Source organism: Xyrauchen texanus, chromosome 2, assembly GCF_025860055.1.
Source record: "Xyrauchen texanus isolate HMW12.3.18 chromosome 2, RBS_HiC_50CHRs, whole genome shotgun sequence".
Lineage (NCBI taxonomy): Eukaryota > Metazoa > Chordata > Actinopteri > Cypriniformes > Catostomidae > Xyrauchen > Xyrauchen texanus.
Genome location: NC_068277.1, coordinates 27,850,604 through 27,874,286, shown reverse-complemented (window position 1 = coordinate 27,874,286; position 23,683 = coordinate 27,850,604). Strand labels below are relative to the sequence as shown.

General features: G+C 37.9%; 1 protein-coding gene across 1 annotated transcript in view; it reads left to right on the top strand.

Annotated features, from left to right (window-relative positions):
- The window catches only part of LOC127654077 (intermembrane lipid transfer protein VPS13C-like), a 90,844-nt gene that overhangs the window by 28,809 nt on the left and 38,352 nt on the right, over positions 1–23,683 (top strand). The window contains exons 13-51 of the mRNA XM_052141059.1: positions 590–717; positions 827–933; positions 1,028–1,199; positions 1,288–1,350; positions 1,438–1,573; positions 1,667–1,761; positions 1,974–2,116; positions 3,244–3,436; positions 4,046–4,160; positions 4,277–4,413; positions 5,549–5,681; positions 5,768–5,885; positions 5,964–6,099; positions 7,106–7,172; positions 7,300–7,400; positions 7,840–7,993; positions 8,093–8,172; positions 8,314–8,373; positions 10,207–10,357; positions 10,671–10,787; positions 12,389–12,492; positions 14,618–14,785; positions 15,101–15,136; positions 17,269–17,573; positions 17,660–17,807; positions 17,955–18,063; positions 18,138–18,265; positions 18,362–18,527; positions 18,660–18,739; positions 19,409–19,468; positions 19,580–19,733; positions 19,822–19,941; positions 20,304–20,407; positions 20,559–20,726; positions 20,811–21,115; positions 22,002–22,149; positions 23,069–23,207; positions 23,309–23,418; positions 23,509–23,669. Of these exons, the coding sequence (XP_051997019.1) occupies positions 590–717; positions 827–933; positions 1,028–1,199; positions 1,288–1,350; positions 1,438–1,573; positions 1,667–1,761; positions 1,974–2,116; positions 3,244–3,436; positions 4,046–4,160; positions 4,277–4,413; positions 5,549–5,681; positions 5,768–5,885; positions 5,964–6,099; positions 7,106–7,172; positions 7,300–7,400; positions 7,840–7,993; positions 8,093–8,172; positions 8,314–8,373; positions 10,207–10,357; positions 10,671–10,787; positions 12,389–12,492; positions 14,618–14,785; positions 15,101–15,136; positions 17,269–17,573; positions 17,660–17,807; positions 17,955–18,063; positions 18,138–18,265; positions 18,362–18,527; positions 18,660–18,739; positions 19,409–19,468; positions 19,580–19,733; positions 19,822–19,941; positions 20,304–20,407; positions 20,559–20,726; positions 20,811–21,115; positions 22,002–22,149; positions 23,069–23,207; positions 23,309–23,418; positions 23,509–23,669 (5,119 nt within the window). The remainder of the gene's footprint in view (positions 1–589; positions 718–826; positions 934–1,027; positions 1,200–1,287; positions 1,351–1,437; positions 1,574–1,666; positions 1,762–1,973; positions 2,117–3,243; positions 3,437–4,045; positions 4,161–4,276; positions 4,414–5,548; positions 5,682–5,767; positions 5,886–5,963; positions 6,100–7,105; positions 7,173–7,299; positions 7,401–7,839; positions 7,994–8,092; positions 8,173–8,313; positions 8,374–10,206; positions 10,358–10,670; positions 10,788–12,388; positions 12,493–14,617; positions 14,786–15,100; positions 15,137–17,268; positions 17,574–17,659; positions 17,808–17,954; positions 18,064–18,137; positions 18,266–18,361; positions 18,528–18,659; positions 18,740–19,408; positions 19,469–19,579; positions 19,734–19,821; positions 19,942–20,303; positions 20,408–20,558; positions 20,727–20,810; positions 21,116–22,001; positions 22,150–23,068; positions 23,208–23,308; positions 23,419–23,508; positions 23,670–23,683) is intronic.

Genomic DNA, 23,683 nt, shown 5'->3' with positions numbered 1-23,683 from the left:
TCTGCATCTTTGCTTTGTCAAGTGCTATTTGAACAAATTGTGTGATCTTGATCCATGCACACATGACACACCTCCTTATAGTACACAATCTTAAAGGGATAGTTCACCCAAAAATGAAAATGCTCTCATCATTTACTCACCCACATGCCATCCCAGATGTGTATGACTTTCTTTCTTCTGTTACACACAAATTAAGATTTTTAGAAGAATATCTCAGCTCTGTCTATCTCTTTAAGTAATCGCAGTGTGTACTATATTTAAATTTATATTCTTAGCAGATGTGTTCTTATGACAGCCACATACTAGAAGTACTAAAGTTAAACTACAAATGTCAGTAAGAACAGCAATACAGTTTCAATTAACATATGCACGTGAAAGCAATGGACATTTGTTAGTCAGAATGATGAAAGTTTTGATGGTTGAATGGCAATTTTGGTTTATATTGTAAATCAGTGGTTCTCATCTAGGAGGTCGAGCCACGCTAATGGTGCCTTAGAGAACTTACAAGGGGGCCGCAATATGACTTAAATTGTATGTCGGATATCATGGCACAAATCATTATGAAAACTCATTTGTTTCCTCCTCAAAGTTTTTAAACCCATCTTTGCCTCTGCAAAGATGTGCATCAACCCTAATGTTGAAGTTGAGCTGAAGTCACCAAAAGTGAAACTGCACCTTGAGGTTCAGAACATTGCAGTTGAGATGACCAAACCTCAGGTAAGATGATAAAGCCACCATCATGTAATCCCATCATGGGTTGCATACTCTAAATATGCACACTAGTGGGGAGGTTTATAGATTGGGTTCTTTTGGGTGTTGTTCCTAGTACCTGTCTATGGTGGATCTCCTGGAGTCCATAGACTGTATGGTGAAGAACGGCCCCTACAGGAAGTTTAGGCCTGATGTTCCAGTCCACAGAAACGCAAAGCAGTGGTAAGTACATTAAACTTCTCATGATCAATTGAATACTATTGGACTTTGATTGGAGCTTAGTGTTTCTAACATGGTTATTCTGATCGATCAACAGGTGGAAATACAGTATCAGCAGTATATTGGAAGTCCATATTAGACACCTCAATCAGATGTGGAACTGGAACAACATCAAGAAGCACCGGTACATGCTTAAGACGTACAAAGCTGCATACAAAGTCAAACTCACACAGGGCAAAGTCCGAGAGGACGCAGAGAAGCAGATCCAGGTACTAACTAATGATGAGTAGTTTGCCTAGATAGCATTAATGCATTAATACTTTTCAATTTATTTTTCCATCTCTTTCCACTTCTCAGGAGCTGGAGAAAGCTCTGGATGTGTTCAACATTGTATTGGCCAGACAGCAAGTTCAAATGGAGGTTTGAAAATACTTACCAAAACAGAGGAGGTTACTGATGTTTATTATTTGTAATACGGTGTATTTACCTTACCTTCTCTATCCACAGGTGGTTCGTTCTGGACAGAAGCTGGTTGCCAAAAAGGCTGCCACTCAAAAACAGAGTGGAGGACGGTTCTTTAGCAGCTTTTTTGGTAGAAAAGAAGGGAAGAAAAAAGTGGAAGAGGAGGATAAAGAGCATGAGAGTGAGTGTTTTATCTGTAATATTTTTGCTAAGCTGTTTATAAATAAATGCTCATTTATTTAATGCATATTTGTGTACTTTTATCCGTTAACAGGTATAGATTCCATCATGACTCCTGAAGAGAAAGCTAAACTCTACACGGCCATTGGCTACAGTGGGAGCTCACATAACCTTGCCTTACCAAAACATGTGAGTGGAAATTAGCACCTACTACAGTTTAATGAAATCTGATCATATGATGAACCTGTACTTTGTATATGTTCATATTTATTTGTTTTATAAGATTTGTTTTATCTTGACTAAAGATGTGAAAAGTACCTTATTTTTTTAAATACATTAGCCTCAGCCAGTACATTTACTGTAATATATTTATGTCTATGTGCTTTTGTGCATATATGTAGTATGTAGCAGTGATCGTCACCTTTAAACTGTTGAGCACCTCAGTAACATTCCGAGAGGAGCCTGGCATTCCAGAGATCCTCAAAGTGCAAATGATCGATCTCAGTACAGCCATCTCACAGAGACCAGGAGCACAGGCCATTAAGTATGTCAAACACACATCCACTCATGGAAACCCTTAACATAGACTGGCAAATATGTCTGACTGGCAAATGGCCATTTGATTTAATAGGTTAAATAGTTATACTGTATATTGTGTGAAGCTCACTCAATTTAGTAACTCAATAAGCAAATATTATTCAGTGTGATACCTTTTAATGTGATTATTGTCTTAGTTTGTATGCACATATAAAAACAGACTCTTAATGGTGTAATAGTATATATATATATATATGGCAAATATTTTCTCATTCTGTTTTTTTTCTTGCTTTCCAGTAAAAATATTTATTGATGCATATGCTTAAAGGAATTGTTTACCCAAAAATGAAATTTTTTTTTTATCATTTACTCATCCTGTGTATCATGTGTATAACTTTCTTTTTTCTACAGAACACAAAGATTTTTAGAAGAATATTTCAGCTCTGTAAGTCCATACAATGCAAGTGAATGGTGGCCAAAACTTTGAAGCTCCAAAAAGTACAAAAAGGTGGGATGAAAGGAATCCATTAGATTGACGCATGCGCAGAGCTCTAGATGGCGCTGAAAAGTGCAATCAAGCTTGAAATCGTGATCGCCAAGTAGACTGCAAATTTCAAGATTTACCTTTTGTCTCTTCTCACCCAAAACCGATTGAATCTCTTGAGAGACATGAATTAAACCACTGGAGACTTATGAATTATCTGTATGCTGCCTTTGTGCTTTTTGGAGCTTTCAATTTTGGTCACCATTCACTTGCATTGTATGGACCTACAGAGCTGAAATATTCTTCTAAAAATCTTTGTGTTCAGCAGAAGAAAGAAAGTTATACACATCTGCGATGGCATGAGTATGATTAAATGATGAGAGAATTTTCATTTTTTGGTGATCTATCCCTTTGAACAACAAGAAATAATATTTGCCAATGGGAAAAAATAAATAAACTTGTTTTCCCTTTCAATTAAGTTTATTTTTCTTACCCCATTGGGAAATAGTATTTCTTGCTTTTAGCATTAACCTCGCTAAGTAAATGCATCTTATCTTTTGGTTGTTTCGATATTTTTACTGGAAAACAAGACAAAAATACTGATTAAGAAAATTAATTATTGCAGTCAATGTTTGAATTGTGTTGTACAGAGTGGAGGCTAAGCTGGAGCACTGGTACGTGACTGGTCTGCAGCAGCAGGGTGAAGTGCCATCTCTCATAGCATCAGTGGGAGACTCTGACTCCTCTCTGCTCAGTGTGCTCTTTGAGCTCAATCCAGAAAACAGCACTGCTGACCAGCTTCTCAGAGTCCATTCACAGCCTGTGGAGATCATCTATGATGCTGTGAGTGACACATACTGACTTTATACTGAATATTAATGTCAATAAAAGCAATAAGCTACTTGAGTACATGCATTACAGTGTTTTTCCATGGATAAGGGGTAAATAGCCTTGAGTGGCTTATTGCTTTTATACAACCATGGCAACAGCAATATGAGAAAAGACAGTAAGACTACATTTATTATCAATAGTAACCAGAATCAACATTTCTTTAGCCTCACTGTAGATTGTTTATTGTTGCCAAGCAGTATAGAAACATGTCGACTTAATACAGAATTCAATGGATGTGCAGTTACTGGTGTGTGCGTATTGTTTTTTAACAACAGCTTCAAATGTGGCTCATTCAATTCGATTTTAGAGCCGCAGCTATCTGTTTAATAAAACATGACAAACAGCCAGCGCTCTCTAACTATACCTTGATTTCATATATTAAACAATATTTTGCAAAAATTGCTGCTGGTACACTGATTGCTTGGAAAAACTTTTGTGCCTGCACTTTATTTAATATTATCCAAAATCTTAATTTCTAGACATTTAGACAAGACTATTTTAATAGTAAGTTAAGTAGTCAATCAAAATGTAATACTTAATTTTTTTTTTTTTTTTTTGTAGCTGACTATTATTAGCATCACAGAATTCTTTAAGGCGTGGAAAGGAGTTGACCTGGAAGTCATCACCTCAGCTACACTCAGCAAACTTGAGGAGATCAAAGAGAAGACGGCCAGTGGTAAACCCTCTGCTCATTTCCCATCATCTCCACAGATATTGTCACATTAAGAAACCATATGTCAGTATAACAGTAGCCATCAGTAATACTTCCCCTTTCTCTTTGTCTGACCCCAGGTTTATCTCACATCATTGAGACACGTAAGGTGCTGGACTTGAGGATTGATCTAAAACCCTCCTACCTGCTGCTGCCCAAGTCTGGCTTCTATGATGGCAAATCAGACCTGATAATCGTTGATTTTGGTAGCCTGCAGGTGAGGGAGGAAACTCAAAAAAAAATGTTACCTCCTGAGACCCAAGCGTGACTGCTTTGTGCATTTTAATTTGAAACTAGTAACCCCTAAGAAACATGCAGAAAAATTAAATAAATATATATTATTTTAGACCAAAGAGTTTTTCTAAAAATGTGTCCACATATATGGACAGTGGGACTAAGTTTTGAATTTTTAAATAATACAGAGCTATAGAATGTCACATGTCTGTGAAACTTGTTCAGTTTATGTCTTAGTTGTTGAATCTTTTTATGTTCATACAAATATTTACACTAAGTTTGCTGAAAAGAAAAGCAGTTGAAAGTGAGAGGATGTTTCTTTTTTTGCTGAGTTTACATTATAAATTCTGAATCCATGTACTGATTACCATTGTCCCATGTCTACCAATCTTGTTGAGTGGTCCAAACATCATCTGCAGCCTGAAACTGAACTTTTGACCTGATGTTAGGTGTGAATGCACTTGGCTTCATAAGAAAGTAATAGGATGCTCCCTTGTTCCCTAATTAGGTAATCACTTAACCTCCAATGTGCTGTCTTTTTGCACTGGTCTCAGAACAGTTTGAAATGCACCTTATATTGATCCAAACTCCGTATCAAGCCTCTGAAACAGCTTTTGGGTGCATCCATTGATTCTCAATATAATAATTTACAGTGAATATACTGTAGATTATGTTAAGGAAAATGAGCTTCTAGTCCACATACATGGTCATTGTTTAACAGCTTGCCATTTCGTGATAATTAAATGAAATTTTTTAAATGGCATATCAGATCAAACTATAAACTAGTTTTTTGACTCAACAGGTTTCAATGTAACAACTTAATGATGTTTCTTACCAGATGTAGTTTGGTTGCTGTTTCTCCCAAAGACACACTCAGCTAAGATTGCCGCTATGTTTATTTGTCACATGACTCGGTGCGTTGAAAGTTTAACCCTTTAATGAGAGCCTAGAATCTCCTGAACTGAGATCAGTCAGTTTAAATTAAATAATGCATAGCCTATAGCGCAGCAAAAACCTGTTGTCCATGCATGTGGATGTGGGGTCTCAGGAGGTTATGAGAGTTTTCTTTCTGTTAATGATATCTGATTGTATTTGCATTCTTGTACATGTGTGTGTAGTTGAACAGCATAGATCAAGGCAGTCATCAGCACGCATCTGTCAGTTTCTCATCAGTAGAGGAGATCATTGATCGAGCATATGAAAAATACACCTTGGAGCTACGCAGTGTCCAAATACTCTACAGCAAATCAGGTAAAGACAATGAATGGCAGCAAATAACTGAAAGGCAGTACTTTATTGCAACTGGTTTCACCCCACTTTTTATGTGTGGGTTTAAGGAGAGAAATGGAAGAATTCTCGTCTTCAGGGTTTCTCCCATCAGCACATCCTACAGCCAATGGACTTCACACTTCAGCTCTCCAAATGTATGGTGGACAAAGATTCCTGTATGCCCAGGTTAGTGCTCTCTCTCCCTCTCACTATAACTTATTAATCTTAGTCATTGTAAATAGACTCAGGTCTGTTATTTTCCAGTTTCAAAGTATACGGGGAGTTGCCATTGCTGCACATAAAGATCTCTGATCAGAAGATTCAGGGTGTTCTGGAGCTTGTAGACAGTATTCCTCTTCCACAGACTACATCAACCCCCCCTACCACCCCCAGAGAAAAGGTCAGAAAACACAGAGAAACTCTTCCATGTAAAAGTGGAGTTTGTTCTCTCTGCATTTGCTCAAGAGTTGCTTCATCTCACACTGAAATGAGTCATGACTCATGAGAGGCAATTTCCTGATAGGAAGCCACAGATATTTGGTCAATGTTGCTAGGCAAAAATGTACTCCTAAAGGGATAGTTCACCCAAAAATGAAAATTCTCTCATCATTTACTCACCCTCATGCCCTGATGTGTATAACTTTCTTTCCTCTGCAGAACACAAATTAAGATTTTTACAAGAATATATCCACTCTGTAGGTTATTTCAATGCTAGATCTTTGAAGCTAAAGAAATCACATAAAGGCAGCATAAAAGTAATCTATACAAATACAGTGGTGTAATATGTCTTGTGAAGCGATGCGATCACTTAGGGTGAGGAACAGATCGATATTTAATAATTTTTTACTTTAAATCTCCACTTTCATTTTCAGAATGGGAAAGAAAGTGAAAGTGGAGATTTATACATGCTGGCCATGTACTATAGAGACTTAAATATTGATATGTTGCTCAACCAAACCTATCAGATTGCTTCTGAACACATATATTTAACTGCTGGATTCATATGGATTACTTTATTGCTGCCTTTGTGATTTTTGGAGCTTGAAAGGCCTGGTCACCATTCACTTGCATTGTATGGACCTACAGAGCTGAGATATCCTTCTAAAAATCTTTGTTTGTGTTCTGCAGAAGAAAGAGAGTCGCACACATCTGGGATGGGGTCAGGGTGAGTAAATGATGAGAAGATTTAAATTTTTGGGTGAAGCCTTTAATGTAAAATTATTTTCTGACACTGGCTGAGAGTATGAGCTTTCTCAAATCACCTAGTAGGCAATGTGATGCTAGCATGATGCACATGTAAAGATGGTGATCTACTGTAATAGAGCAAATATGGATAATTATTCTGGCCAAAATGTTCCTTTATAATTTGTTGTTGTTTGAATAATAATGAGGATATTCTTCTGAAGGTGTTGGATACCAGGCCAAAAGTATTGGGTTTATACCCCTCAGTTCTGTCCTGTACAATTGAGTCAGGTCAGTACTTACTTTCACATCTCTTTTAATTGATTCTGTTGTATATAATTCTGCAAAAATTGTTTGTGTGTGCACATGTACCGTATCTCTTCTCTCTCTCTCTGTGTGTGTGTTGTGTTGTGTTCAGACTCTAACGAAGACACCAGTGAGAAGTCTGTAGATGAAGACACTCTGAAATCAACCCTAGAAGAGTTGACTGAATTGCAGTTTCAGTTTGAAGTCAAAGCGGTATGCTCTATTTCATCACTACCTCCTAGTTTTTACACTCTCTCCATTTTTAAAAAGGTAGCTTGCAAAGTCTGATTAGTATTTATTCATCTGTGGATACAACACATTGCTTATTACACAGCTATTTGCCAATCAAAAAAATCGACATAAAATATTGATTGCTGTTATTTTGTTTTGTGAGAAGAAAGAGACCGTGGAGTAATACGAGAGACAAGAAACAGTCAATTACACTGTTTAGCAGACATAATACAAAAATATCTGATCACAGAATACCACAAGTGGGCTATAAAATCAGGTATTCCTGAGAGCTGTGCAATAAATCACTATTACGTCATTCGGCATTTCAGTCAGGTGTTGATGGCAGTTATTGTGTGTATCATTCCTGCTCATGTGTGAGTTTCAGTGTGATGTATTTGTGTGTATTTATGTGGGTGTTTAGGTGTTGTTGGAGCTAACGAGTCAGGCTGCTCAGGAGGATGTAGTGTTGGCGCTGAGTGTGTCTCAGCTGGGTGCAGAGGGCAAGATACGAACTTTTGATCTCACGGTCACATCTTACCTCCGCAAGATCAACCTGGACTACTGTGAGACAAGAGGTCCATACATATACACTCAGTGTGATCAATGTTTTTCTTTTTTAAATAGTTCATGCTGTTTAAGTTTCAAATTCTTCTGCTTGTATGTGTGTTTTTCAGATGCACAAAATCAGCCACTTCATCTAATTACCTCTTCAGACAAGCACGGCTCTGATCTGTTGAAAGTGGAGTATATCAAAGTATGCACAAACATCATGCTGACACTCTGAAAGACTCACTATTAATGTTTTTTGTTGGCTAAGTGGTTTAATTTCTGCGGGGGTCATGCAGATGTGCAAGTCTGTATTTGTAATTGACTCTGTCCCTTCTTTGACATCTAGGCTGACGTGAATGGACCGAGCTTCCATACTTTATTTAATAACACAGAACAGACACTGAAGGTATGTGCATGATCTATGGTGACAATGACAAATAAACAAATTAAACATCTTTCAGTTTGTTAGTTTATCTCAAATATAAACTTTCTTATCTTTTGTAATTAATATGAGAGGATTAATCTGAACAATGTTACAATTTATAAAATTGTTAATTCATTTTTTATATACTGATAGAATGAAGTTGTTCTTTTTACTTTTCTTTTTTTTATATACAGATAAGCACAATTTGAATAATTGCCATTTTTATTGAGGTTAAAGGTCCCGTGAAATCAAAATGTATGTTTTGCTGCTTGTAGTCCATATTTATTAGCTTTAAGGTCATCAGTATGCTAGTGTACTTCTTTTTTTTTGGAATAGCCAATTCCCAATGCGCTCTAGGTCCTCGTGGTGGCATAGTGACACACCTCAATCCGGGTGGCGGAGGACGAATCTCAGTTGCCTCCGTGTCTGAGACCGTCAATTCGCACATCTTATCACATGGCTTGTTGAGCTTGTTATCGCGGAGACATAGCGCGTGTGGAGGCTTCATGCTATTCTCCGCGGCATCCAAACACAAATCACCACCCGCCCCTCTGAGAGCCAGAACCACATTATAGCGACCAAGAGGAGGTTACGCTATGTGACTCTACCCTCCCTAGCAACCATGCCAATTTGGTTGCTTTGGAGACCTGGCTGGAGTCACTCAGCACACCCTGGATTTTTAACTTGTGACTCCAGACCCCATGCTGGTGCACTTCTAAACGTTGACAAAATTCGTTTTCAGAAGATAAAAGCATTTCAAATCTGCAGTCTCTCTCTTCCGGCTAAAAGACTCAGGAACATCCATGACATCACATAGAGGTTGAGAAACCTTGTCCAATCAATCGCTTTCTACGAACGAGAACGCACCCTCCCCTACAACTGTTCAGTGCATCTGACTGTGCTCTAACTGGTGCTGATCATGCCTTCGCTAGGCACTTCAAAGGGAGCACAATCCATGCTGTAAGTTGATTCCAAACAAAATTTTCAATAAGAATTGCTTAAAAAGTGAGTTCTGACTGACCGACTATTATCACCTTTAAACCTTCTGAAGCTCTAACAGTGGAGGGTAATTGTCTTCAAAGGCAAAAGGGCATAGGGATGATCACCTCTAAATGGGATGCGGCAACGTGGGAGCTCGACGTGAGGAAAGTTGCTGGGGTTTATTTATATTTTTTGTGCAACCGTAGGTTTGTGGGATGTAAAGCTCATGCAAGTGTTCTTTATTCTTTATGCTTAGTGCATTATTATTCATAACATGGATTTATGATTTTTTTCTCGCTTGTTTCTCATTCATCTGCATTGGACTTGCACAATGGCTCCAGCCTCGTCGTAAGCAAATACCACAATGTGTTGTGTGAGTTTGTAGGCTGATTATGGATTAATGTTGATGGTTAGATTATCATTCGATTCTCAAGTCTTTGGAAAAGCTGGCCGGTATCGAGATCGCTTCTCATGTTCTCCATGTATGCGGCTCTGACATGAAGAGCATGGTGGAAAGGTGTATGTATGTGTGGCTGTAAACTAAAGCCTATTGGATTTATAAAAAATAAATTAAAAAAATGGTCTATTCATTGTTGACATCCGCTGCATGTTCAAAAGATTTTCTGAGAGAAGATCTTTCTCTCTAGCTTGCGAGAACTTATGTTGTTTAGCGCTGCGCTTCCTGGTGTGAGCCTGTGTAAAGAAACTTCTCTAAAAGTCATTGCTTTGGTTTGGCATGTGGGTTAGTAAACGATGACAGAACTTTCATGTTTGGGTGAACTAATACTTTAATTGAAACTGAATTTAAGTTTTTTGGTCTATTTTGTTTTACAGGTGGAGCTTTCCTCTCTGGATTTCTTGTTGCACACCAAAGCTTTGCTGTCTACTATCAACTACCTGAGCACAGCAGTACCACAGGAGCTAACAGCTTCTAAAGATAGAGAGATCAAGAGACAGGATGAGAGAGCAGCTGCAGGGAAGATAGGTGAACACACACATTTTGTGTTGTCGGAACTATTGCATTTGAATCCAAATAATTATGGATCTCATATGATTAGGCAGACCCTGAATATTGCATCTATGTTTTCTTTGTCTCTGCTCTGTAGGTTTTTTCTTGGGTAACTTATATATTTTTCCTCTTGACCTCTGCACTTGTCTTGCTATGACATGCACTTACAGGGATCTTAAACAGAAAAAGTTTTGCTTCTGTAAAAGAATGTTGCAGACAATGCTGGTTTCAGATTGTTAACATGATATGTTTGAATGCTATTTTAACAGAAGTGTCTATCTTTTCCTAGTGTCTAAGAGTTCAAAGGACTTGAGTGTTGTGAACTTTAAGCTCTCTGCCATGCTTGACTCCTTCAGAGTGGCTGTCTGTGATGACAGAATCAACATTGCTGACATCCGAATCCAAGGTAGAAAAATCTAGTATATCACAATTCTAGAATATAAATCAACACTTCAAAGTTGGCATATGTAACAAAGATTTCAGTTACTGTAATCTGTTTGGGTCTATAAAAAAAAAACCATTATGAAGTATTACTGAGAAGTTGATATCCAAAAGATGACTGTAAATAAGGGTGTAAAAATGGATCTCTTGGCAAAAAATATTTAATAAAAACAATTAAATTGTGATTTCAGAATTGAATCATTAATTGTAAAAAATTTAATATAACCAATTTATTAAGTGTTCCATATATATACAAATATTGTTTCTATGTAATTGTAATCTATTGTTATATTATTTTTAAATATACATTGTTCCCCTTCTAGAGGACAATATCCACTTTCCTGGCTGTTTTTGTAAATAAGTATCTTTTATTTAAGTAACTTGCCTGGCTAAATAAAGGTAAAATAAAAAAATGCAATTCAATTCTTGAGCTTGGTAAAGGAATATTGCAGGATTAAAACAAGTTTCGAAGGCATTTGTGGCATAATATTGATTACCACAAAAAAATATTTTGACCAATTTTTTTAAGGGTTTAAAAGGCAGAAATATGTTGCTTATAATTTTATAAAAGCACATACTTTAAGTCATCTGTTAAAACTTGTGCACTATTTGAGCTGTAAAGTTGTTTAAATTGTTTTTATGGTCATTTTAGAGTTTGCAGCATTACATAGTCAAGGCAATGGAGTTGTAAAATTAGATATAACTTAACACAGAAAAGGTTAGGAAAGGATTTTATCACACTAAAATCATATTAACACACATATTGTTTACATCTTGTGGCTATACTTTTGGAACAGTGAGTATTTTAATGTTTATGGATTGGCCCCATTCACTTCCATTGTAAGTGCCTCACTGTAACCTAGATTTGTTTTTGTCAATATTCCATTACAGTGTAAATATTCTCTCCAGCTACATTTGTTGCTACATAGGAGCATATCTTTGAAAATACAGAATCATAACAAAATAATTAAATTGAACTGAATCGTGACTGTTTTTCAGATTGCATGATGTCTCGCATCATTTAATAAAGAATCATAATAAAATTAAAACACAAATATTTACATTCTTACATTTTATGTTTTTTAAAACTTCTTAACCCTTGTGCGACCTTCAGGACATTTTTGTCTTTAACATTTTGGTTTTTTTCGATCATTTTGACTGTTTTAATGCCAAAGGTGTGTTTGCTTTTGGGAATGTTGATATTTCAACCTCAATTCCTAAAATATAACTGTGTACACAAACTAATTACACTCAGGACCTTCAGGACCAAAATGGTCCGTGTGTGTCCGTGTGTGTCAAAAAATAATAGTGACATTACATAACAAACTGGCATTTAAAGAATGCATATAGGTATGATCAGGACTGATGTTGGTTAAAAAATACAAGTCAGTGAAAATGGAAAATAATATTATTAAATCATATTTTTTGCCATTTTTTTGATGTGGACATTTTTGTTCTCTAAGGACCTCGGAGTAACTTTTTTTAATTGATGCACAAAGGGTTAAATCAATTTTCACAGTACTGCTCATGCATAATCAGAATTTTTCTGTCTTCCTTTTGTGTTAGGCATTAATGCATCTGTGTTGGTCCAGGCAAAAGAAATAGATGTGTTTGCATGCCTGCGTGACATTGTGGTTCTTGATGTGGACCCAAAGACCATCCATAAAAAGGTGAAAGATTAACATCAATTCTTTTAGTATTATCATTTTAGGCAATTGTGTCGGGTGAGCAAGAGACAGACACAGTAGAAGAGGCGTGCTCTGCATTTTTATGGCAGAATTGACGAGGCTCCATCCAGTTCAGTGTGCCTCACCAACACTGCCCCAATGAAGCGTATTAATTGAGCCTGGCTGAAGGACGGCCCTCAGAGACAGGGCGACGATTACTAGAGGGAGGGGCAGATCATTCCGCCACATCCTCCAATGCGTCGCCCTGTCGACACCTCCTCCCATGCTCCTATCTGGACATGATTTCCAGAGCCAGAGTTGCACCCTCCTCACTGTCCCATGCGGGAATGCTACTTCCTCAACCGGGCCCTACGGTTTGAGTGGTCTATGGGGGATACCTCTCAAGGCCAGCTCTCCCTCTTGTTCACACCCGGGTTGGAACAGAGAAAAACACAAATTAATGTGACAGCGTCAACCAGCCGTAGGGTAAAGGCTCATTAATTGAACCTTTCCCTTTGCTTCGGCTGGGATTAGAGGTCTTCACAGGTTCAAAAATGTGTGCCCGAACCCAAAGAGACCTAGAATTGTACTACCCGGTCCCGGACCTGGCTGGGAGACACTGATCCGATCGACACTGATTGCTGATTAACAAGTTAATATACAAGTTGACTTTGTGTCTTACCTAATGTAACATTAATAACCTTCTCCCCTGTGCCTGGCTGTGATGCATATAATCCAACCTTGCCAAGAAAGTTGGTAAAATACATCCAGGTTTTCTTTGATTCCTCTCTTGCTGATTGCAACAGCAAGCATAGCTATGCCATTCATTATGTCAGCTTCAAAAGTCCACTTGCTGTCACGGTGTTGGATGACAACCACGACTTTTTTAGAATCAGCTTTGCAGTTTTTTTTTATCTCGCATAAGATAACTTTGACAGTTTGCCCTTTTGAACTATAATAACGTTTGCTTGTTCATTGCCACGGCTGCTAACGTTAACATTGCTTATTTGCTATCGTGTGCCTTAACTCCGCTCTGCCTCTGATGTCCATCATCATCATCATCAGCACTGTCTGTTCATGGCTGGGTCTTCTCAGATCGACTCTGATATTACACATAATGTTAAACCGTCCCGGGAACCGCAGCAATAGAATGGGACCCGACACGGACTGGCTGACCGTATAAAATGTGGACCTGAACCCGGATGGTTCTCGGGTCCCTGGGTTAGGGTGGACCAATGAAGACCTCTAGCTGGGAGGCTGTCCTTGTGTTATCTCCGTCCCACTCCAGGCTTTCCATCTAATCGGCGAATGAGAGGAAGTGTGACGTCACCAGGTTTTTCAAACTGTGCCGTCTCTGCCCCTACTCATACCTGCATTCTCTACCACTGTTGCGGGGTGTGCAAGAAACTGACACAGTATGTGTGGCATCAAGCCTCTGTGAGTAATTTATTAAAAATAATAATAAACATAAAATGTTCATAAATGGGGAAAATATTGTCCAGGAGGAATGGTGTTCAGAGTAAAAGGAGATCTGGCATCCTCGTGGTGCAATGGGGTTCCGTGAAGGTTGGGGTATGTCCATGGAATGGCCCAGGCATGAGTGGGGTCAAACTGCCACACGTGTTCCCCTCCTGGATGCGTGGGGCGGTGGCGTCCTTGGCAGCCTGTCTTCCAAGGCCACGGCAGGTGAGGGGAAGGTGGCCCAGCCACTAGTTCTTCGACCGCAACGCGTGCTGTCCTCCCCGGCAACACATCTAACTCGTGCAGGGGGTCCGAGGAGCCGGTCTGATGACACAATATAACTCAGCCGAACCCTCCCCACTCTGATCCTGGGCCTTCGAGGATGCCAGTGTGTGCACACATGGAGAATAGAAGCCAGCTCCCTGAGAAGAGGCGCGCTCTGCGTTTTTATGGCAGCGCTGATGAGGCTTCATCCAATTTAGGTGTGCCTCACTAACCCTGTCACAACGAGGATTATTAATTATGCTCCTCTTCTCCTGCCCAACTCCCATCATGAGCCTGGCTGAAGGAAGGCCCTCAGAGGCGGGGCAAGGACAGCGAGAGGGAGGGGCATATTGTTCCACCACAGCAATTTAAGATCCACATGTATTTTCATCATTACCATCAGGCAGTGTCAATTGTTGGAGAGGAGGTGTTCAGCTTCAAGATGACTCTGTACCCTGGGGCTACCGAAGGGGTGGGCTACTCTGACACCTGTAAAGTAGATGGCAAAGTGACCCTGAGATTGGGCTGCATCCAGATCGTCTACCTGCACAAGTTCATTATGTCTTTATTGGTGAGAACTCATTTAAATACACGTATATACAAATGTCTTGCCTTTTACAACATATCTTTAAATGCTGTTGTCTTTAATAGTCAGTCATCTAAAGTTAATCACAAGGATTGCTTACCTTTGGAGCACAGTCAGTTCTAACTAATTTCAAGGCAAATAAGGACAAATCCATATTTGTCAGTTTCTTTCAGACATTTGTATTTTTTCCCCCAGAAGTTTCTGTGTCTCTTCCTTTCTTTTTGTTTAGCTTGGTTATGTTTTGTCCCCACAACTTTTCACCCCTCATTGTTTTCTTTAACTGTGTCTTCCTCTTTTCAGGACTCTTTTAGCTATCAGTACCCCTCTGCTGATGAGGTATTGGCTTGGGCATGCTGCATTAAAGTCCTGCTTTGCAGCTTAAATTTAAATGCACCTGTGCACATTCTCACACACTACATTTTGTTTGTTAAACCTGACTAAATTGTACTGGATTTATCTCCCATATTTAAACCTTTTAAAGTGTCCAGGAAACATATTAATGCAAGTTTAACAGTGATAGCAATTTGACTGCCTTTGTTTAATTTCGAGTGGTAAGTTAATACTAATAGTTAATACTGATTCAAAATTAAGAATAATATTATTATATGGGTGTTTCTTCAATTTGGGGACTTTTAGCACTGTGGAATTCTTAAGGCTTGTTAAAAAAAAATTCACACTCACTAGTTTATTTCATTTGTCAATGCCCAACTATGTATGTACATGCATCACAGGGAATTTGTCATTTTTTTGTAATTATTTTCTGAAAGTTATGGAAATTCCCAGCATGTTGTCATTTCCACCACATCTCAAATTCTGTATTATGTTTAATAGAATTATGTGGTGAATTATTAATTTGGCAAAATTACAGCTTTATTGAAAATGTTCTGGTCTAAGAAGGCTAAAATCTAAATATTCTGGTAGGGAAAAAGATACAAATCTATACATAAAAGGCATTTTAAAAGCACCAAAAATTAAAGATGAAGGCTTGTTAAAAAGTTTCTAAGCCAGTTTTAATGTGACCATATAACAAAAAGAATTTATTTTAATTGGTTAGTTATAAAAATCAACCCATGGGACATGAAATTTCCCAAAGTTGAAGAAGCAGCCTTATATGTTTTGAAAGCTGAAAAATTATATTTAAAAAAACTATAACTCTGCTTAGTTATACATTTTCTTAGATTTAAACAAAAGCAGTTAAGTTGAAATGCTAACGTTATACTCATGCACATCACTAATATATAATATCCCCTTTAGAAATGTTTAGTTTCTCAGTTTCATTTAGTTAATGCTTCTCACTTCGAAGGCTCAAAGAACCGCAAGATGGGGTTTCCCCCTGTTATGCACTTATCTAAGAGATATCTCTTATATAAGTGCATAATACATTAAATGTCAAATTAAGCTGCAGTTTGTAATTTCTGCACCACTAGTGGGATCAAATACAATTGCAAAACCACTCCCCTCATCTTCCGTTTTTAGGGCAAAATGGTATTCCCACCCCAAACGAACACTCTGGTTAAGCAAATGTTGCCATGCCCGGCCCAGTTTACAATATATATCTATATATTATAAGTGTTTACAAGAAGAAAATCTTGTAATTACTTCTTAGCTTGTCACTTTCTTATGGATTTTTATTTTCTGGCAATGTATTTTTTCTCTTTAAACCTTTTTTATATCTAAATGTTTTTTTTTTCCTCAATTTTTTTTTTTTCTCAAGAGGCAACACGAGAAAAACTATTTGCATGCGGTACGCTATCAGTATGCATTAAATATTATGCTTACAGTGTGACAGATGACAGCTGTGTTTTTTAGAGTTTGAATAAAAATCCACTTTAGGACCCTAGTGTTCCTAATAAAGAGTAAATACAAGTAAATACAAAAGTTGAGAGCAAGGCATTCTGTCATAGCAACCATGATATTTTCTTTTTTCCACTTGTCCTACGAAGGCCATCTAGTTTTAAACACCCATTGTTAAAGAAGTGGACATTATATGACGTAAATTCACCCCATGGTGTTGAGTGTAGCATATTTGAGTGTCTTGATCTGAATGTTTGGAATTGTATATGCATGTGTGTGCATACAACATACTAACATAGAAATGACAGAAATTCAGGATGAAATTGTGCACAAATTGAATGCCTTGGTTGAAATGGTTCCGATTGTCATTCTCTACATGCTTAGCAGGAGTAGTAGAGGTCCATCTTTCATTCCCAGACAATACAATCACCAGCTTTCATTCTCTCTCACAAAAAAATACAATTTCACCTCTAGCACTGCTTTTTCCACCCCATTTTGAATTTGCAACTCTTTGTTGTAAATTTGGTTTTCAGGCATTTTAAAGTACAAGAACATCCCTGCTTGATATTTCTTTCCTATGGGGACCAGGCTGCTACTTTAAGACCTTCTCTCACTCCTGAAATGCCATGTCAAGTCACGCTAAGTTGTAAATAACTGTTCGTTGTCTTCCATAGACATTTTTGGATAACTTCCAAACAGCCAAAGAGGCTCTAAGTGCCGCCACGGCTCAGGCTGCAGAGAAAGCAGCTTCCAGTGTGAGAGATTTTGCTCAGAAGAGTTTCAGACTTGCCATGGACATTAGACTGAAGGCTCCTCTTATCATCATCCCTCAGTCCTCCAGATCCCATAATGCATTTGTGGTTGATCTGGGTCTCATCACTGTAGGAAACAGCTTCTCTCTGCTGGCAGCTGAGGGCTTCCCCTTGCCTGCCATTTTGGAAACCATGGATGTAAAACTCACACAGCTCAAACTATCCAGGTATCAAAGAATCCTGGAGAACTAAGATTGTAGAACATGGTTTCATAATTTTTCAGATATACTGTAACACTATATGTCTTCTTTAGGACTGTTCTGAAGCATGATGCTGCTCATCCAGATATTGAGATTCTGAAGCCGATAAATCTAGAGCTAAAGGTCAAGCGTAATTTGGCTGCCACCTGGTTTAACAAGATCCCTGGAGTGGAGGTTAAAGGAGTACTTAAGTCAATGAATGTGAGTTTGTTATGATGATTTTGGAAGTGATAGTGTTGGACCCAATTTGGGTTTAACCCTTTACTCTTCATATTTTACTGTATTTTGAAATAAAAAGAGGCCCTAGGATGTTTTAACTGAAGGTTTGTATTTTTCTGGATTTTGTAGATGGCTCTCGGTCAGGAGGATATTGGGGTCCTCATGAGAATCCTGGCAGAGAACATTGGTGATGGAAGCAGGCCTACTGCAGTGGAAGAAACTAAGGCTTCTACTAAAGGTATAAGAAGTTGAATTGTTTGTGCCTCTGTGAAAAGGAAGCATCTCAGTCACCTGCATCGTTGTCTCTCACAGATGAAGCTGTTATGGATCAAGAACTTGCAGAGGTGCTTTCAGTGGGGGCAGGGTGTCAACCTGCACTCACCAATAACTCTTTCAGTGAGAATGTTGTCAATGTTCTTCTCAGTTTTGAGATCAAAGAGGTGAATAAATTACTATTTTCAGTTGTCTTGCAGATGGTTATAGATGTTGACTAGGCATCTGGCATATACTAAGAACAGTGTGTGTTGTGCTTGAAGGTTATGCTGCAGTTGAAAAAGTCAAAAAAGGGGAAGAGTGGGGAAGAATTTCCATTTTTGGTCCTGAATGTGGCTCAACTTGGAATTGACTCTAAAGTTAGAAAATATGACATGGAGGCCACAACATACATTAAAATCATTTCCATGAAGTGCCTTGAATTCCAGGGTTTGTAGTGCTATATTTTGAAGCCTCCTAAAATGAAACGCCCTTTCCTGAAATAGTCATTTCATATCATTTGTAAATTCATTGTGCTTTTAAACCCTTGAACCTACTGTAGTAAGACTATCTGTTTTGCAGATTCAAATGGGGACCCTCTCTGTATAATCAGTTCATCTGCAGAATCAGGAGCAGATCTTCTTGAAGTCAAGTATTTTAAGGTAGCTCATTCTTTCTCCTTAAATGTTATTTATGTGTAGTCTGTGACAATGCAGACTATTTCAGGTTTATACATGGTTTCAGTTCTTACAATTTATTCCGGTCAGCACAAGAATTCACGGCTTTATCAAATTATCAGGCTGATTAAATATAATCAGGGGGTTACACTTACAATGGAAGTGAATGGGAACAATCCATAAATGTTAAAATACTCATTGTGTCAAAATTATAGCTACAAGACTTTAACAATATGCATGTTAAGGATAAAACACATGCTTTTTGTGTGATGAAAATGCTTACTAACCTTTTCTGTGTAAAGTTATAGCCAATTTTACAACTTCATTGCCATGACGATGTAATGTCAACAAACCCTAAAATGACTGTAAAAACGACAATTTAAACAACTTTACTCCTCAAATAATACATGCGTTTTAACAGAAGAATTAATGTAAGTGCATATATAAAATTATAAGCTTCATATTTCTGCCTTTAAACCCTCCAAAACTTGGCCCCATCGACTTCCACTGTAAGTGCCTCACTGTAACTTAAATTCTATATTGATAATTATTGGTTATGCAATATTTCCTGGAACACCGCTAATTGATCTTCATTATGGAAGTGCAAGGGATTTTCTGGACCCCTGAATTAACATTTGATTCCTGTCTTTGCAGGCTGACCGAAATGGGCCCAACTTTGCTAGTGTTTACAAGAACACTGAGCAGATGATCAATGTAAGCATTTGGAAATAATATAAAATTTTAAAATTTAAAATAGTATACAATTTTGGAAATTGAGGTTCATATTTATGAGGTTTAAAATGCTTTTTTTGTGTATGAATTAAGGTGATGTTTTCCTCCCTTGACTTGATGTTGCATACTGAGGCTCTTCTCTCTACCATGGACTTCCTGTCTGCTGCCCTGTCCTCCAGCAGTATCCCCTCACCAGAGAAAGAGAGCAAAAAGAGTGAAGAAATGAGAACTACCCCAGACAGATCTAGTAATTGCACACACAAATGGCCATACTCGCATTTAACTATTCTTGCACACATTTAGAATGAAGTAATACAGGAATGTTACTTTCACAGCTGCTCTCAGCTCTCCCTCTGATGATGACTTCATTGACCTGAAGGTAAACATGCAGCTGGGTGCTTTTAATGTGCTGGTGTGTGACCAGAAGAGCAACATGGCTGACATCAAGGTTCAGGGTGAGAGTCTGCTTCCATTAGAAAAATTTACCATGGGAGCCAGTTTCTTAATACAGTAACCATAAAAGTTACTGCTTTTAGTTGTTACTGCTTTAAAACCATAATAAATGTCAGATTTGTTCATTTTGCTTAATTAAAATCTGTAATGCTCTACCAACTTACCATTTTTATTGCTGCAACAATAATTCAATTATCTATGATATTTTGGCAGAAAGTTGATTACCATGCTGAAAAAAGTAATTTATTTCTTGATGTTATATGTTGCTCTGTTTATCTCTTGCAATCGACTATGTATAATACTTGGTTATTCGGAGGAAGGTTTAATTAGGTGACTGGTTTTTATAAATGTTTTCCTCCTGCAGGTTTGGACGGTTCTCTTTTAATGCAGGGAACTAAGACACACATGTCCACTCGTCTACGTGACTTCATCGTCATCAATGTGGATCCTAAAACAATTCACAAGAAGGCAAGTTAGCCACTGCAGAAGAATACTCTTATCTCTTTCCTCAAATAAACAAAGTTTATGTGCTGTATCAACATACTGTAGTAAGACTGAATTGGACTCAGTGAAAAAGTCTAAATAACAGATATTACACATTTATTTGTCTGGAATTTAGGCCATCTCTATCGTAGGTGATGAGGTGTTCAGCTTTAGTATGAGCCTAACACCTAAAGCCACTGAGGGGGCTGGATACACAGATACTTCAAAGTTTGATGGCAAAGTGAAACTCAACGTGGGCTGCATTCAAGTGGTCTACCTTCACAAATTTGTCATGTCATTGCTTGTGAGTTTGCACACAATCTAAATACAATATATATATATATATTGCTTTAAGCACACACACTTACTTGTATTTTCCTTTCCATAGAATTTTAGTAGTAACTTCCAGACAGCCAAAGAGGCTCTCAGTGCCACCACGGCTCAGGCAGCAGAGAAAGCAGCTTCCAGTGTGAGAGATTTTGCTCAGAAGAGTTTCAGACTTGCCATGGACATTAGACTGAAGGCTCCTCTTATCATCATCCCTCAGTCCTCCACATCCCATAATGCTGTGGAGGCAGACCTAGGTCTCATTACTGTAGGAAACAGCTTCTCTCTGCTCCCAGTAGAAGGTCTTCCACTGCCTGCTGTCATAGATAGTATGGATATAGAGCTCACTCAGCTAAAATTGTCCAGGTATTGCCATGAATCTACTCAAAAAATACTCTGTTTTCCTTTTCAGGAGCCAATACGAAATAAAAATTATTTTGTGAAAAGAAAAAAATTATGAATACACTCATTAAATTGACAAAATTAATTCAATGAATTTTCAAAGCCTTGTTTTTTTTAAAGGAATAGTTCATTCAAAAATGTAAATGTTCTCATAATTTTCTCACCCTCATGCCATCCCTGATGTGTATGAATTTATTTCTTCTGGAGAATAAAAAATAAAGTCACTGCTCTGTAGGTCCATACAATGCAAGTGAATTGTGACCAAAACTTTGATGCTCCTAAAAGCACATAAAGGCAGCATAAAAGTAATCCATATGACTCCAGTGGTTTCAACAATATCTTGTGAAGTGATCCAATCGGTTTTGGGTGAGAACAGACCAAAATATATCTCTATATCTTTTTCACTCCACATCTTTCATTGCAGTCTCTAGGCACAATCATGATTTCAGGCTTGATTACACTTCTTAGTGCTCAATGAATGCACAGAGTGCCAGATGGTGCAAGGATGTGCAATCAAGCTTGTAATCATGATTGTCAAGATTTATAGTGAAAGTTACATTTTGGTCTGTTCACGAAAAACTGATTGGATCACTTCACAAGACATGGATTAAATCAGTGGAATTTTACTGATTGCCTTTATGTGCTTTTTGGAGCTTCAAAGTTTTGGTCACCATTCGTTTTGCATTATAAGAAGACAGAAAGTCATAAATATCTGGGATGGCATGAAGGTGAGTGAATGATTTGACAATTTTCAGTTTTGGGTGAACTATCCCTTTAATTCTATTAATATATGGGAATTCTGCATGCTTCATTTGTTTGCTTTTATACATTGTTTGTTTTATATCCTCAGAATTTCAACGGAGCAGGACTCAAATCAGCCTAGTTCAACACTGCTGGAACCAGTTAACCTGGTTCTTTCTGTTAAACGTAATCTGGCAGCATCGTGGTACCAGAAGATGGCTGCCATAGAGGTGGATGGTGATCTGAAGCCCATGAAGGTTTGTTCACTTTGTGTCAGGACATAGTCTCTGCCTTTGATTGGTATCTAATATCATATTCTAACTCTCAGGCAGATCGATATTTCTGTGGTCTGGCTATAATCAAACTTGGAGTGATTAGTGAGAAACTTAATATTCTCAGGTTTAAGTCCTATTCACAGACATGTTTTTTCAGTACAAATGTTCATTCTAAATGAGCTTTTAATCAGTAACAATGAATTCCGACCAAGTCCTACAAATAGTCTAGTCTGACAAATTACGGAGAGTGTTTTTTTTTTTTCTTCTTCAGACTATGATGAAAACTGACTGACCATTGAGTTTAGAGATTTTTGTCAGTCACTGCAGCTGCTCAATCCAGCGTGTTGGTGGCGCTAATCAACTTGCAAACACTGGCATTGATGTGCAGCTGACACACACCTGAAAATGATATACTTAAAAATAAATAGTTGCAGTTCATCATGAACTCTTTTTACTGCAATTATAAACCTGTTCTGTTTTTGAAAGTCTGCTTGTGGTGTTTATGGAGTTTTTTCTTAATTGACATTATTATTATGTATATTACTCTGCCTGTTATATTCTCATGGCATTAAATACCGCAGCAAGGTTCAGCAATTCGTTTGGACTAAGCTCGTAGTAAAATTCCTTTGTTATTAGATTTGTTATGTGTCATGTTTTAGATGAATTGCAGAAGCACACTGTTATTTTTATTGCAAGAATATTAAAACAAAGTATTGCAATAATTTCAAGAAAAGGCATTGAGCCAGTATTTTCTTTTACATAATTTTTAATATATGCAATAGTTTTTCATTTCATGTTTTTACTGACTTGGTGTGAATAGTCCTTCCGTCAGACGTTTGTCTCGCAAAATCGTCACAGGTTTGGTGTGAACAGGCCTTTACTCTATGCCTCCGTGTTCCAGGTGGCCCTGAGTCAAGATGACCTTACTGTACTGCTGCAGATTCTGATGGAGAACATTGGGGAGGCAAGCAGCGTTCAACCTGATACACCGATCATCTACAAACAAGACACTGTGACTACAAGAGCATGCACACAGACTGGTGAGAAGAGACAGACAGACGTTGCTGTATAAGGTTGATTGTAGTCTTTTCGTTTCTAATAGGCGGTTTTCTTGATTTGTTTTTTTTTTGTTTTCCTATAGAGAAGCTGTCAGAAATTAAACTGAAGGAGGCAGATCTGCTGGAGAGTATCAAATTTAACTTCAATGTAGAATCACTTGGCCTTACACTATATAATAATAACCCAACACAGGTGAGTATTGAGTTTCTTAGACACAATGTGATAAGAGCAAGTGAGTATTCTCTCTCTTCATCCCTCTCTCCCTGTATTTATCTCCTGCAGCCCTCTGTACACGAGGAGCAGTTGTGTTTAGGGGAATTTATGCTGTGTAAAATGAAGACTTCAGGTAAAATGTTTAATAATGACAATCTGGAGGTCTCCACTATCCTCACTACATGCACACTGGACGACAGGAGGAGTGGCATTCAGAGAGTCACATCCAGGTGATCTCCACACA